Source organism: Babesia bigemina, assembly GCF_000981445.1.
Source record: "Babesia bigemina genome assembly Bbig001, chromosome : II".
NCBI classification, from domain to species: domain Eukaryota; phylum Apicomplexa; class Aconoidasida; order Piroplasmida; family Babesiidae; genus Babesia; species Babesia bigemina.
Genome location: NC_027217.1, coordinates 2,322,140 through 2,335,219, shown reverse-complemented (window position 1 = coordinate 2,335,219; position 13,080 = coordinate 2,322,140). Strand labels below are relative to the sequence as shown.

At 50.9% G+C, this 13,080-nt stretch overlaps 6 protein-coding genes across 6 annotated transcripts; 3 read left to right on the top strand and 3 right to left on the bottom strand.

Moving 5' to 3' along the window:
• Window positions 1-140: 140 nt before the first annotated feature.
• BBBOND_0210350 (hypothetical protein) lies at window positions 141-1,141 on the top strand (the record flags this gene model as incomplete). Its single annotated transcript, XM_012912614.1, has 3 exons — window positions 141-568; window positions 609-807; window positions 944-1,141. The coding sequence occupies 3 exons, from the start codon at window positions 141-143 to the stop codon at window positions 1,139-1,141; spliced, it is 825 nt and encodes a 274-aa protein (XP_012768068.1).
• Window positions 1,142-1,429: 288 nt separating this feature from the next.
• On the bottom strand, window positions 1,430-4,063 carry BBBOND_0210340 (hypothetical protein, conserved; the record flags this gene model as incomplete). Its single annotated transcript, XM_012912613.1, has 1 exon — window positions 1,430-4,063. One exon carries the CDS (start codon window positions 4,061-4,063, stop codon window positions 1,430-1,432), a length of 2,634 nt encoding a protein of 877 aa, XP_012768067.1.
• An 822-nt stretch (window positions 4,064-4,885) lies between these two features.
• BBBOND_0210330 (SET domain containing protein, putative) lies at window positions 4,886-7,607 on the top strand (the record flags this gene model as incomplete). The annotated part of the gene is made up of 3 exons (XM_012912612.1): window positions 4,886-7,269; window positions 7,310-7,495; window positions 7,532-7,607. The coding sequence occupies 3 exons, from the start codon at window positions 4,886-4,888 to the stop codon at window positions 7,605-7,607; spliced, it is 2,646 nt and encodes an 881-aa protein (XP_012768066.1).
• A 20-nt stretch (window positions 7,608-7,627) lies between these two features.
• Window positions 7,628-8,021, bottom strand: BBBOND_0210320 (hypothetical protein, conserved; the record flags this gene model as incomplete). The annotated part of the gene is made up of 2 exons (XM_012912611.1): window positions 7,628-7,810; window positions 7,848-8,021. The coding sequence occupies 2 exons, from the start codon at window positions 8,019-8,021 to the stop codon at window positions 7,628-7,630; spliced, it is 357 nt and encodes a 118-aa protein (XP_012768065.1).
• Window positions 8,022-8,303: 282 nt separating this feature from the next.
• On the bottom strand, window positions 8,304-9,439 carry BBBOND_0210310 (developmentally regulated GTP-binding protein 1, putative; the record flags this gene model as incomplete). The annotated part of the gene is made up of 2 exons (XM_012912610.1): window positions 8,304-8,582; window positions 8,618-9,439. The coding sequence occupies 2 exons, from the start codon at window positions 9,437-9,439 to the stop codon at window positions 8,304-8,306; spliced, it is 1,101 nt and encodes a 366-aa protein (XP_012768064.1).
• Window positions 9,440-9,835: 396 nt separating this feature from the next.
• BBBOND_0210300 (translation elongation factor G (EF-G), putative) lies at window positions 9,836-12,767 on the top strand (the record flags this gene model as incomplete). The annotated part of the gene is made up of 7 exons (XM_012912609.1): window positions 9,836-10,151; window positions 10,417-10,518; window positions 10,550-10,707; window positions 10,743-11,008; window positions 11,049-11,209; window positions 11,246-11,353; window positions 11,392-12,767. 7 exons carry the CDS (start codon window positions 9,836-9,838, stop codon window positions 12,765-12,767), a joined length of 2,487 nt encoding a protein of 828 aa, XP_012768063.1.
• Between the last annotated feature and the right edge of the window lie 313 nt (window positions 12,768-13,080).

The window sequence follows — 13,080 nt, the reverse complement described above, 5'->3', positions numbered from 1 at the left end:
GCAGCAGAAGTAACATGCAATTGAATCATTCTCATTCATTTTCCATTGACGCCGCCTGAGTTGAGTGTGTGGTCGTTGCCGGTGTGCAGCGGGCCCCCCTTGTGCCTGAAATCAGCCACAACAATAGTTAACGAGCACCGATGGCACCGCTAAAGGCGCATTGTGTGCGTGCCTCGGCCTTGGTGCTTCTATTGACGCAGCTTTTCCTTCTGCAGTGGCTCCCAGTTGCCTTCGGCCATCTGCGCCGAAATTCGTCACACCTCAGGCTCTACGAGCTCAGAAACGCACTTAGAAATGATTTCGCTAATTACGACATAAGGAATCCTGCAGTCCAGCGCAGAAAATTTGCGCTGTGTGTCGTGAACGCTGACGCACCTTCTGCTCAAAAGGCTGACAAACCTGGCATACTTGGTCGCGTGTGGAACACATACGCAAAGATAAAGGATGTAGTTGATAGGCATATACAGAAGATATCGGATAATCGCAAAAAGGCTTTGTCTAGCACCCATCCATTGCGGCACCAAAGCTGGCGCATCACCTTTCACAGGAAAACGGGATTACTGGGACTGTATGTCATTTTGAGTAATATTAAAGTCATCTAGATGCAGGTCAACTCGCACGGAGCATATTTTGATCGACTTTATGGAAGATGGCACGCTGAAGACCAGCGAAGGTCATGATGGTAAGCATTTCGAGATGACAAATAAGCAACAATCTGCAGGAAATTGGTGGTCGGAGTACGGTGACGTCGTGTGGAAGATATATTTCGATCCTAAATCGAATGTTGCAACGTACTTCAACGCCCAGGTACCAACAATCTATGTAGTCTGGTACATTAGCCACCACGTAAAGGCTTATAGTTGCGCGTGTTTTTATTGGTGCACTTCTTATGCTGCATTGTTTGTCGAATTACTTTGCTTTGATGGTATAACACTCTTCTCAGTTCAGTTGGAATAACTTTGGCGAGGCGGCTTTCATGCGGCGCGGCGTCGTGTACCAGGACAGGCCACAGGACGGCTGGCTGCCGCAGTACCTTTTCAGGCCGGTGATTGGCAAGTTCACGGGCGAAGGTATACCGCAAGATGATACCAACAGTCCAGTGAAATCCCGGTTTGATGGGGAGGTATCGCATGGCAAGTGAAATAAGAAAATCGGACGTTCGTTCAAAGCATTACAAAAACTTCTTACTTGCCATTTTAAGCAGGATATCGTATATCATGTCGCACCAGTGTAGCTCATGTGACGCATTTGAAGGTTCGATGCCCGTCCATGGGTCGCAATTGCGCTGATTTAGCATCTTGATGCCGGTGGCATTTCGGCTTATCACGACGCACATTGTTCAATGTAAAACACACATATAATAGCCATTTGTTATAGGAATCGTGGCGTTTTTAACCATTGAAATAGGACAAGGGTGACCTTACGTTTATCAGCGTGCGCTGACCACGGAGTTCAGTTTGCAAACTAAATCCGTGAAGTGCGGGCAGTCAGGCATATGTTCCTCATTTTCGAGGATCAGTGTTAGTAACTGAGTCATTGACGCAGCGTGGTCGTCAAAAACATCCAGGCCGATCAACAGCTCCCGACACAGAAACGACATCGCTCGCTGTTCTTTGGGCAGCGCAGAGTGATCGGCACCGGAAGACCCCAAATGCTGGCGGTGCATATCTAGTAGAATTTCCACCATCAGGCGCACGCTGAAAGACTGCCACATTTCGCATTTTTTCACGTTGGTATTTTTGTTGGAGCACACCGGGCCATCGTCACCCAGGGATAACTTGCCTATGTTAGTACAGTTATAAATACCGTCTACAATGACTGTTTGATGCCGATCCCACAATTCATGCGAGACAGGAGAAGTGTTCCTTAACGACCACACTAAATGTGTATATTTGGCGAAAGTCGAAATATCCAGAGGTGACATACGGTCACTGTTTGGATCCTTGCCAGAAGGTCGGCCTTCACAACTCTGCACTGCCATAGGTACTATGGTTGACAAGTGGTAATGCTCGAGGAGCTTGACTAAATTTGACTTCATTAATGCATCAGTAAACCCGTTAGCCCAATGGGGCAACAAATTGTAAATTATATCCACCAACGGAATGACGTGCCCTTTCCACACGTCAAACTCAAAAACGTAATTCAGCAGGATATTGAAATCGTATATTATGAAAATCTCAGGTTCAATTTTGCATATGCGAGCGGTGGATTGGAGGAACCTGAGCAGCAGCGACACATCCTTAATACCAGCGATTTTATATGTCCCCAATATCCAACTGGATATTTGATTGTGCACCGCATGATCTATTTTGTAGTTATGCTTGTGGAATGAAGTCATAAGGGTGGTCGTCTCGGTGTAAATGTCTAGCACATCCGGCGTATTATCTCCAGAATTCAAATTTGCATACAAATTGAACAGCATCTTTTGAACTTCCATCCTTGCGGGCATATCGTCATGCAGGTACTCATACACCGCGACAATATCACCGACCTTGAAGCGATTGATATTAGCGAGAACGATCACCGGTAAAACCCTGCTCAACGTGGAACGAAGGTGCGTTAAAAGCGCTGCGTGATCTTCCGCGGTGTTTTTGATTGCAGACACAAACTTGATGGTATCGCATAGTGTAACCAGCGATTTTACGTTGGTGTTACTCGGTTCCTTAGCCAACCGCAACAACGAGCTCAAAGTTCTCCGTTGAACCTGCTCGTCCAGAAAGAAGCTTTGCAGAGCCGCAGGTTCCAAAATGCTGCTGTCACGAACACATATCTTAATGCTCTGTAAGTAGGCAACAAACTTGTCAAAGCCTCTTCCCTTCAAAACGTCGCCTGATGAAAACACATGGGTCGAGTTTTTCAAGGCATCAGACGCTAGTGCCGCGAGTAGTTCTTCGGGCACCCCTCGGTCTCGGAAAACCATGAGAGCCTTTATGTATAAATGACATAGATGCAAATCAGCACCTCCAGTGGGTTCCTTTTCAGCCAAGGTAATGAGCAGGAGTTCAACTAAACTTCTATTTTTTACGGTTTCATTATCCCAAAGTTCGGGAAGTGAAGAACTCTCTCCTGACAAATTTATGGCTGATGGATCGGAGATGTTATGCTCCATAAACACGCTAACAGCGGCATGTAGCTGTTGCAAATCCACTGGTGAGTATAAGTCCGATGCACCATCCATCATGCTCAGAGAAACCACCATGTTCATGACATCCCTCAGCTCGAATTGAGACTGTTGTCGTATGAATCGAAGAATGAGGTAGAACAGAGTTCGGTTCATATCCCCAACCACCAAGTAGTACTTGAGTAGCAAGCAGACACTGTGGGCGTCAATGTGTCCTACATCCGGATCCTCATGTGTTCGTGATGCCCCGAACTTCTCGTATAAGCAGAGATGCAGCATAAAACGAGTTTCTAATAATGCATGAAATCTTTTAAATGTTAGTTCCAAATCGTTGCCTTCGGGGTCTGCAGAAAATTTGCCCCCGAATATACTGTCTAACCGGTCAGCAGGAACAGAGCAAAAATCATTTCGACCCATTCGGTCACCTCCAGAGTTCGGAGGCCGGGAATCAGTAACATCACGATGCCACCTGATAATATTGGCTAGCGAATTTAGTATCAATGATAATCTGACGAAACTGAAGCCTTCGATGTGGTGGCACGCAAGGCTCAGCAAAGCATGTAACCGGTACCGGAATTTCTCATGATCTTCAATCTGTTCCAACTTTGCCACCTCGGATGCACATTTCATAGCCAAAACCTGAAAGCCCATAACAATTTCAAAAGGCTTCAAAACATCAATGCCAATAACGTCCAAATCAGCGCCTGTATGGTCCTTCCTTTCCCCTGATGTATGATTCTGGGCACCCTCATGCGAGGGAACTCGATCGTACACATTATCCCCCACTTCCAGACGCCTGCAGATGGTCTGGCGCTTATCAATGAGATCCAGAGAGAGCTGCAAATGATGGTCGAATGATTCCTGGATGTGCTTAAAGGGTCTCAACGACTTACGGCTAAGCGCATCCTTTACAATTTTGAATACCAAACGCTTACGGAGCATGTTGCATCATACAGTAACGCGAATTGTCTTTGGAATCAAACGCCGCCGCTGCCAGCCCGGGGCGGCACCGGTGAGGAGCACCGTAATTAGCAACGATGGAGGTCGTAGCCCATGCACTGCTACGTTGAAAACAAAACGCTCACGATATACACACAAATTTAGCGTGATATGAACGGTCTACATGGAGCCCAAGCTCTGAAACATATAGGTGGTCAACGCATCCTCTAACAGAGGGAACAGGGTGGTCAGCATACGATAACAACGAGTTGTGTAGCACACAACCAGGTCATATTAGCTCACTATGTGGCAAAAATTACACGTATATACAGAGGAAGCTGCATTTAATGGGTAAAGCTATGTCCAGGTCTGTGATGTGTAAAACGGCTAGCAGAAGGACGCCTGCGAAATAGATACGGCCTTATAACGCCAAACTACATACTGTAGACGCCACATGCCAGCAAGTATCGCACTGGTTGTGGAAATCGCAGCCCCACCTACAATCTGACGGCTGCTCGGACATCGCCATTGGGGGCGTAAGCGGACACCCGTCGCGCGATCGTGGGATCGACAGTCGCCGGCAACGTGTCCTCCGTAATATAATTAAGCGGCACGCCTGAGCTCCGCCTTTCGTTGGCCTGGGTGCAGTGAATGGTAGTGACACACCTTGTCTAACTGGATGCAAGCGACCTGTGGCACCGATAACACGCGCCTTTCAGTACACACCGAGAGTGTTGTTTTTTCGCATCGCATTACAGTGCTCCGCTAGCATTTGGAGCGACATTTGTGGGAGTCTTTTAAGGATAGCTGCGTCGATGCTTCGCTATGGTATCTTCCCCCCGTTTTCCGCATAGCCGCTGCTCCGTCATATCTGGCATCTTCTCAGACTCCAAGGAGTCGACCAACGATGACTACGACTTCGGGCGTGGGTCGCCGTCGTCTGGTCGATCCCAGTCTTCTGTGAACTGCACGCCTTACCTCATCCCCCCTTCCTCGTGCACAGTGGACAGGAGTGGTCCACAGACTAGGAGCGAAACAGACAGCTGCGAGAAGCTCTTCTTTTCCCCCGGTGAGATCGGCTCCTTCCCCGTGACCGATGAGTTACCTGACAAAGCAATGGATGACGAGGGTGCTGACATGGAATTTTCCACGCCCACCGTGATGATGAAGGCGGAACGTGGCGAGGAAGGAGATCAGCTCTACGGCAATACTGATGGGGTTAATGAGGAAAAGCTGGATTCCGCGACGGATAACGACGTGGTTACCCGGACTCCCGTGCTCACCCGTCAGTCATCGGCAAAAATGCGCAACGCCAAGGCCGAGGACACGTCCGAGGTCGACCAACCAATGGGCATCTCATCCTTCGTCAAGGCGGCCCTTTACGGCCAGCGAGGGGAGAAATTCCGGCTCTTCTGGCTGCCGAACTACGAGGTGAGCAGCCTCATGCGTGTGCCGAGCATCGCACAACTCTCCGACACGCGGCGCGACTCTGCCGAGAGGTTGTACATGGTGTACACCGCCGGTGGCATGGACATTCTGCAGGACGTCAGTGATATCGCAGGGGTGGAGAGGCGTCCGTTCGAGACCCCATTTGTCGTCCTGTACTCCTACAGCTTCAAAAGCATGTACTTTAAGGTTGTGGGCAAAATGGTAGAGTCCTGCAGTACAGTGACATTCGAAAACGACGGTGACAGCACTAAGATCGTAAATGAAGAAGATGATGACGATGAAGTAGAGGTGACTTCGCGCAGTAAGTCAAAAGGCGCGGCCCCCACAGCGGGTTACGCGTTTTATCGCAGCTGCCTGTACGGCCTTGATGACCGCAAGAAACCAATGCGCATCAAGGTATCGGTACGCAGCATCAAGGATTCGGAGTTAGATTTGCGTGCCGCCTCCGCGAGCAATGAGGAAGCCTCTCATTATAGGGCGGCATTGAACTCCCGGGTCGCTGAAAATGACTCTGAATCGAAGAACAGTTTGCAAAGCGCACTCTTGGAGAGCTTGTCGCGGAACGATATGCGATCAAGCAAGGACCTCGCCTCCTCTCGCTCGCTTGACTCTATCCAATTCGATGGCGGGGTGCCGTCAAGCGCCGAAGGCAGCAACAAACAAGTTGTGAAGGGAAAGCGCCGCGGTACGTGGGTGTACGCGACTACGATCGACCACGATGAGGGAGGCGACGAAATGGTGCATGGGCTGCCAGCCGTCCTGCTCGCGGAGCTCAGGTGGCTGTTGCGATTGGAGGACACCTCAACGTTGTCCCAGTGCAACGTGTCCATGGTGAATCCGCGCATCGAGGCGATGATAAAGCAAAACTTCGAGCTTTACGACCGCGACGAGCAACAACTCACCTCGAACGTTAAGCGCGATCTCGTAGAGGTGACCACCAAGGAGCCAGACAGCCTCGCGATGTACAACATTGGAGATCACGTGGTTTCTGAGGGCGACATTCTAACTGTGAGGTTTCGCACCTTATATCGGGGGTACAGCGAAGAGGACACGATGAAGGTCTATTCGAAGAAGGCCATAGAGCTCTTTTTCGAGACATTGTCGTCGCTTAACCTGGACGGGGTGACAGACCTGACGATGGACATCGCGCAGTTCTGCCCCAATGTCTTCTGGAACCTCGCGTTGACTGGTGACTTTGAGGGCTCCCTGAAACGCATGGTTCCGAACATGGTTGGGAACACACGCAAACGCAGGCGTAATGCAGCGAAGGCCGATTCGCCGGTTATCACCTCAAACAGAATCCTTCCGGTCGCGAAGTCGAATTATTCCCCGGTGTTTGACAACAACTTCGTCATAATGCAGAATTTGTTAGAGAGGGACGCGCAGAAAAAGATTGCCCATCTCGACAAGATACGCGAGCAGCAGCGCGACCTCAACGGGATGCTGCTGCGCAACACAGTCAGCAAGTACCTCGACGCCGATGAGCTCATATCCACGGTCATGGACGCCGACGGGTTCATGCTGAAGAGCATGCAGGGGCTCACCGCTGCGCAGCGAAACGTGGTGTACAAGACGTACCTCAAGCGCGGACTCTTCGCCCCCGTGCGCCTGGACTATATCCCAGCCAAGGGCCGCGCGGTGTTCGCGGCGTACGACATCACGAAAGGCGACTTCGTGGTGGAGTACAAGGGCCAGATCATAACGGAGAAGGTGGCGAAGATCAGGGACCAGAAATACGACAAGTCGCGATCATACAAGGGGTGCGTCTATCATCCACTTTTTACTGTATAGTTTTATCAGGTCGTTCGTGTTTTACTTCCGCATTCACACGAAGCGCTACTGCATCGACGCCACGGAAGAGGACATCACGTTCGGACCGGCGAGGCTGATCAACCACTCCCGCAGGAACCCGAACGTGGTGCCCAAGGCGCTGGAGATCGACGGATGCCCGCGCTTGTTCTTCGTGGCGAAACGCGACATCAAAAGGTTGGTTATGCGATATGGGTTTCTGACGTGATGCAGCGGTGAGGAACTCCTGATCGACTACGGGGAACGGGACCCGTCCGTCATTAAGGACAACCCGTGGCTAATGGACTAACAGTTCAATTGTCCCTGTGCTCAGAATTCCGTGTTCGGCTCTAGAAACACACTGTAGTTGTATGCCTTTGGCTCCGTCTTCTGCATGGTCTCCACGATGATCTGGTAGTCGAGCTCGCGAATCTCGTCGAGGGTCAGCAGGCCGACCTTCCCCTCGGTCATTGATTTGCTGATCATTTGCATATTCTTCGCATCCTTGATGAACTGAACGCCGTGATTGTGTTGCTCGGCACGCGCCTACCTTTTCGAGCGCCATCTGCGCAGCGTGCGATACGAGCCTCAGCGTCGACTCGTTGTGCAGCTTGCAGCCCACGGTGGAGAGGATGTAGCGCACGAGTTCGTCGTGGAGCGCGGACGGCTGGCTGAGGCCCTTGAGCACCTCTACCTCGATGTTCGGAGCCCCGGTTCGCGACATTTTTAGAGGTTCTGCGATATGAAATATGTATACTGCTCGTAGCAAGGCCCGACGCGTTAATTCGCGGAGTAGACAGTCCCCACTCGCGCCCGTGGACACGGCGCCCAAAGCCGCCAATACGTCGTGCACAGCCTTTTATAACGTACACATTACGCACCAAAACGTTATTTCAGTCTCCAAATACATCGGTGAATTCTTATTGTGTTGTGGAGGTGAAGCCGAGGCCGTCCGTCGGTCGGCGGACCATATCACCAAGGGGTTACGCGTCGACGCGGCGCCCGGCTACTGCTTCACAATCTGTACAATGTCCTGGTCGGCCAGCACGTGCTCCTTCCCGACCTTCTGCGGGTTGTGCTTCACCGAAGTGCCCCAAACCAGGGCGTACTTGAACTGCGTGAGCAGCGACCTGTGAATCTTGAGGCAGAAGTCCTCGACCTTGCTGTGATGACGCTTGAGGATGACGGGGGCCTCGTAGTCGGGGATTTTGCCGCGCGGCTTCGTGTAAATACGCACGAGGTCGAGGTACTTCCATATACTCTCCAAGAGCAGGTCGAGGTTCCACTGCGAAACGTTAGCCGGCTGCGTTAGCGACCTACCTCGTGGTGTGCCGATATTGGCACGTAGTGCGGCACTTGCGATAGTATATCCAGTTCGGGTATCGTGATCTGGTCGATTTTGTTCAGCACGTACAGGCACGGAATGTATATGCGATTCCCCTCGATGACATCGATGATGTCGTCAACCGTGGCGTCGCAGCGGATGGAAAACGACGCATTGCAGATGCGATATTCGTGACAAATCGACTTGATCATTTCCTCGTCAACGTTGTTTAGCGGCACGGTGTGCGTCACCGTGATCCCGCCCTTGTCCTTGCGCGTGAAGGTGATATTCGGCGGGGTCTTGTTCAGCCGGATCCCGAACCCCTCCATCTCCTTTTCCAGCAGTCGCTTGTGGTTCATAGACTTAGCTGCGTCCAGCACGACGAGGATCAGACCGCACGTACGTGCGACGGCGATAACCTGCTTACCACGACCCTTACCATCCTTGGCACCCTCGATAATACCGGGCAGATCGAGCAACTGTATTTTAGACCCCTTGTACTTGAATACGCCGGGCACGCAAGTTAACGTCGTGAATTCGTACGCCGCAACCTCGGAGTATGTCCCGGTCAGCTTGTTTAGCAGGGTCGACTTGCCCACAGACGGGAATCCCACCAGGCCAACGCGGGCGTCACCTGTCTTGGAAACGTCGAAACCCTCTCCGGCGCCACCACCCTTGCTGCCGCTGCCTTCAATGAGCTGGGCACGAAGCTTAGAGAGCTTTGCCTTCAAAAGACCAAGGTGAAAGTTGGTGGCCTTGTTCTTCTGGGTTCTGGCCATTTCGGCCTCGACCTCCGCGATCTTCTGGAATACCGACATTTTGGAGAAGTAATACGCGGCTCAATCTAACATATACCAGCACCTAAATTAAGGTGAAGATAAAACATGCCCAGCGGGCGTATAGCTTGACGTTGAGTCCCGGATTCTGGGCGGAGCGCCTGTGCTATACCGTCTGAGGAACGGCTGATGTGTGCCTTCAGGCAATTCGCTTGAACACCAAAAATTATACACAATCCAGTTAAGCGCCTGGCCCCCTAGGCCGCTTTTTTATCTATTCATGATGGTAGAGCCTCTGCCCTGCCGTCAAGTGTGACTCTCCCCATCCGACACTTCTTTACAGCTCCATGGCATCATAGCGACTCAATGAAGCAACCGATGTGGAAGAATCCGTTCGGAGAACACATATAGCATAGGAATTCCTGGATTTGGGTTCCGATGCTGATTTGCGCGCTCCTACTGGCAACTGCGTCGTATGCTATATGCCTCCACCATTCCGACCACCAGGCGGGATTCCAGCCACTAAATGGCACACATCGCATTATCGCAAACATTAGAAGCGCCGCGGGCGCACGAAAAGCCTTCTTGAGCCCCCTGGATAGATCATCCAGGCTAAATGCAGTGTCTAACTCAGGGCTGGGCCAAGCGCGTCTCACTGAGCCGCATGGCGGCCGACAGCGCTTCCAATATATACAGGCTGCGCCTGCTGACTGTAGCGATATGGAAGTTCCTCTGCATCGATACAGGAATATCGGTAAGTTATTATCCCAGGTTATGCCGTGATTCCTGTAAATGATGTAAATTATTTTGCGCTGCTCTACGGCGCATATAATGCATCACCTACGTCAGTATAAGTTTGTTGAGGGGCTGAATAAGGTGGTTTACGGAATTTTAGCGGCGTTTTCTCCCTTAAAAGCATATACTATTTGTTGGTGTTTAATAGACACGTTTGCGTAATACAGGAAAGTTGTCTAATTCCCAAATCGCGCCTTAAATTACTAAGTACTGATGATTCTCAGGTATTATAGCGCATATTGACGCGGGGAAGACCACTACTACGGAACGCGTATTGTATCTCACCGGCGTCAGCTACAAGATCGGCGAAGTGCATGATGGTATAGGTGTTATTGATGGCGATGACTCTACACGCAGGCGAGGCGATCATGGACTATATGCCACAGGAGCGCGAGCGTGGCATCACAATCACGGCCGCTGCCACGACGTGCTTCTGGAAGGGCGGATATCGCAAGTTCCCACAGCATCGCATCAACATCATCGATACGCCCGGCCACGTGGATTTCACTGTTGAGGTAATGCGTTTGTCTTCCATGCAAACGTCTTGAAGGTGGAGCGTTCATTGAGGGTGTTGGATGGCGCTGCAGCTGTTTTCGATGGTGTTGCTGGCGTCGAGCCGCAGTCTGAAACTGTCTGGCGGCAAGCGAATAATTACCAAATCCCACGTATCGCATATGTTAATAAAATGGACCGACCAGGTGCCAGCTTCGAGAAGTGCGTCAAAGAAATGGAGGAAAAACTTGGAGCTACACCGGTACCTGTGTTTATTCCCGTGGGTGCAGCAGCCACCTTTCAGGGCGTGGTTGACGTGATCAGGTACTTAGAAACCGATGGAATAATGACCAAACTTGTGCAGGCGCAAATTCTACAAGTTCGATAAGGATAAAGACAGTTTCGATTACACCCAAGCGCCGGTACCGGATGACATGCAGGAGGAACTCCAGCACTACAGGACGCACATGTTAGATTACGCTGCACAGGCCAGTGAGGAGCTCCTGGATAAATATATCACCAATGGTAAGCGAATATCCGGATGTTTTCATGTTCTCGAAGGTGATTTATCGGAGGAGCAGATCCGCAGCGGCCTCCGCATCATGACCCTGGCCAACCGTATCGCACCCGTCTGTGCTGGGAGCTCCCTGAAGAACAAGAACATACAGGGTTTGTGATTAATGTCGGCTCTGGTCTATTACTGTCAGGATTCCTAGACATGATCGTCGACTACCTCCCGTCGCCATGTGAAGCTAACAAAATGTGCATCCACGCAAATAAGGACGAGAGCGTGGCAAGCCTCGAATCCAATTCGCAGACTAACGCAAAGGAGACCAAGGAGATACAAGTGACCTTCGACACCAACGATTTCAACCTGCCGTTCGCCGCCTTGGCCTTCAAGATATCGCACGATACACAAATCGGTACCCAAGCGTACATCCGAGTGTACCGGGGCCAAGTGAACGTTGGAGATGTTGTCTACAACCCACGTACGAAGAAGGGTAACAAGGTGCAGAAGTTGCTGTTTATACACTCAAACGAACGCAAGCACCTGAAGACGGCACATGCTGGGGATATAGTCTCTCTGGTGAGCGACTTCGCCGCAACACTAATATCACAACAGGTCGGCGTGAAGGACGTGATAACTGGTGACACTCTGTGCAACGAGCGGGATGAGCTGCTGTTGGAATCCATTGACTTCCCGGAGCCGGTGATAAGTCTTAAGGTGGAACCCGAGGATCCCAACGAGCTGGAACGGATGTGCGATGTCTTCCGCAAGTTCATGAAGGAAGACCCGTCGTTCCGTATGCACATGAAACCTGAAACACAGGAAACAATCATCAGTGGCATGGGTGAACTGCACTTGGACATTATCGTGGATCGGATGCGGCGTGAGTACAACCTGGCAGTGAGGACAGGCTCTCCTCAAGTGGAATTCAAAGAGACGTTCGTCAAAGCTGTACACGCAGAAGGACGTTATGTGAGGCAATCGGGTGGTCGTGGACAGTATGGCCACGTGAAGCTGTATATTGAACCGCTTGAACAGGGTGAAGGCGTGCAGTTCCGCAACAACATCACTTGCGGGGCTATTCCGCAGGAGTTCATTCCAGCTGTTGAATCCGGAGCTCGCCAACAGTTCCAGGAGGGTCTGCTGGCCCATTACCCCGTCACCGACGTGCGTGTTACGCTGCTCGACGGAACCTTCCACATCGTGGATAGCTCCGAATTCGCCTTCCACACCGCGACAACGATGGCCGTTCGTGACGCCGGTAGAGACGCGGGTGTCAAGCTGCTCGAGCCCATAATGAAGGTGAATGTAGTATGCCCGTTGGCAAACTTCGGCACTGTAAGAGGGGATCTGCTCCGTCGTCGTGGCCAGGTGCACACCATTAAGGACGGCTTCGGCGGGGTCAAGGAGATATCTGGAACCGTACCACTGCAGGAGATGAGCGGATACATGACGGAGCTGCGTTCTATGAGTCAGGGGCGCGGTTTTTACACCATGCAAATGTCCCACTACCACCCGGTACCTCCAGTAGTACAGGAGAAGATTGTGGACTCTAGTCTAAAGCGAACAACCTGATGTAATAATATGGGTAATGAAGTTAGTGTACGTGTTTGCAACTTTGTGAATTTGCATGTGATGGGATTTTGTAGTGGTTCGTTTCCGTAGAGTGTTTCACTGTATATTTCTGCCACTACGGTTCTCAATGTTTTAGTGTGACGCCACACTCTCGAAACCATTGACCTCTAAATGCGCTCATGCTCGGATACTGTTGGAATAGAGACGAAGTAACATCAGTGAATATGGTTCTTCGGTGTTTTGTAGAATCCAGCTATAAAAACGTGAAGCTATAGTTAAAACGACTGCATTTTAAAGTTATAGTTATTGCGAT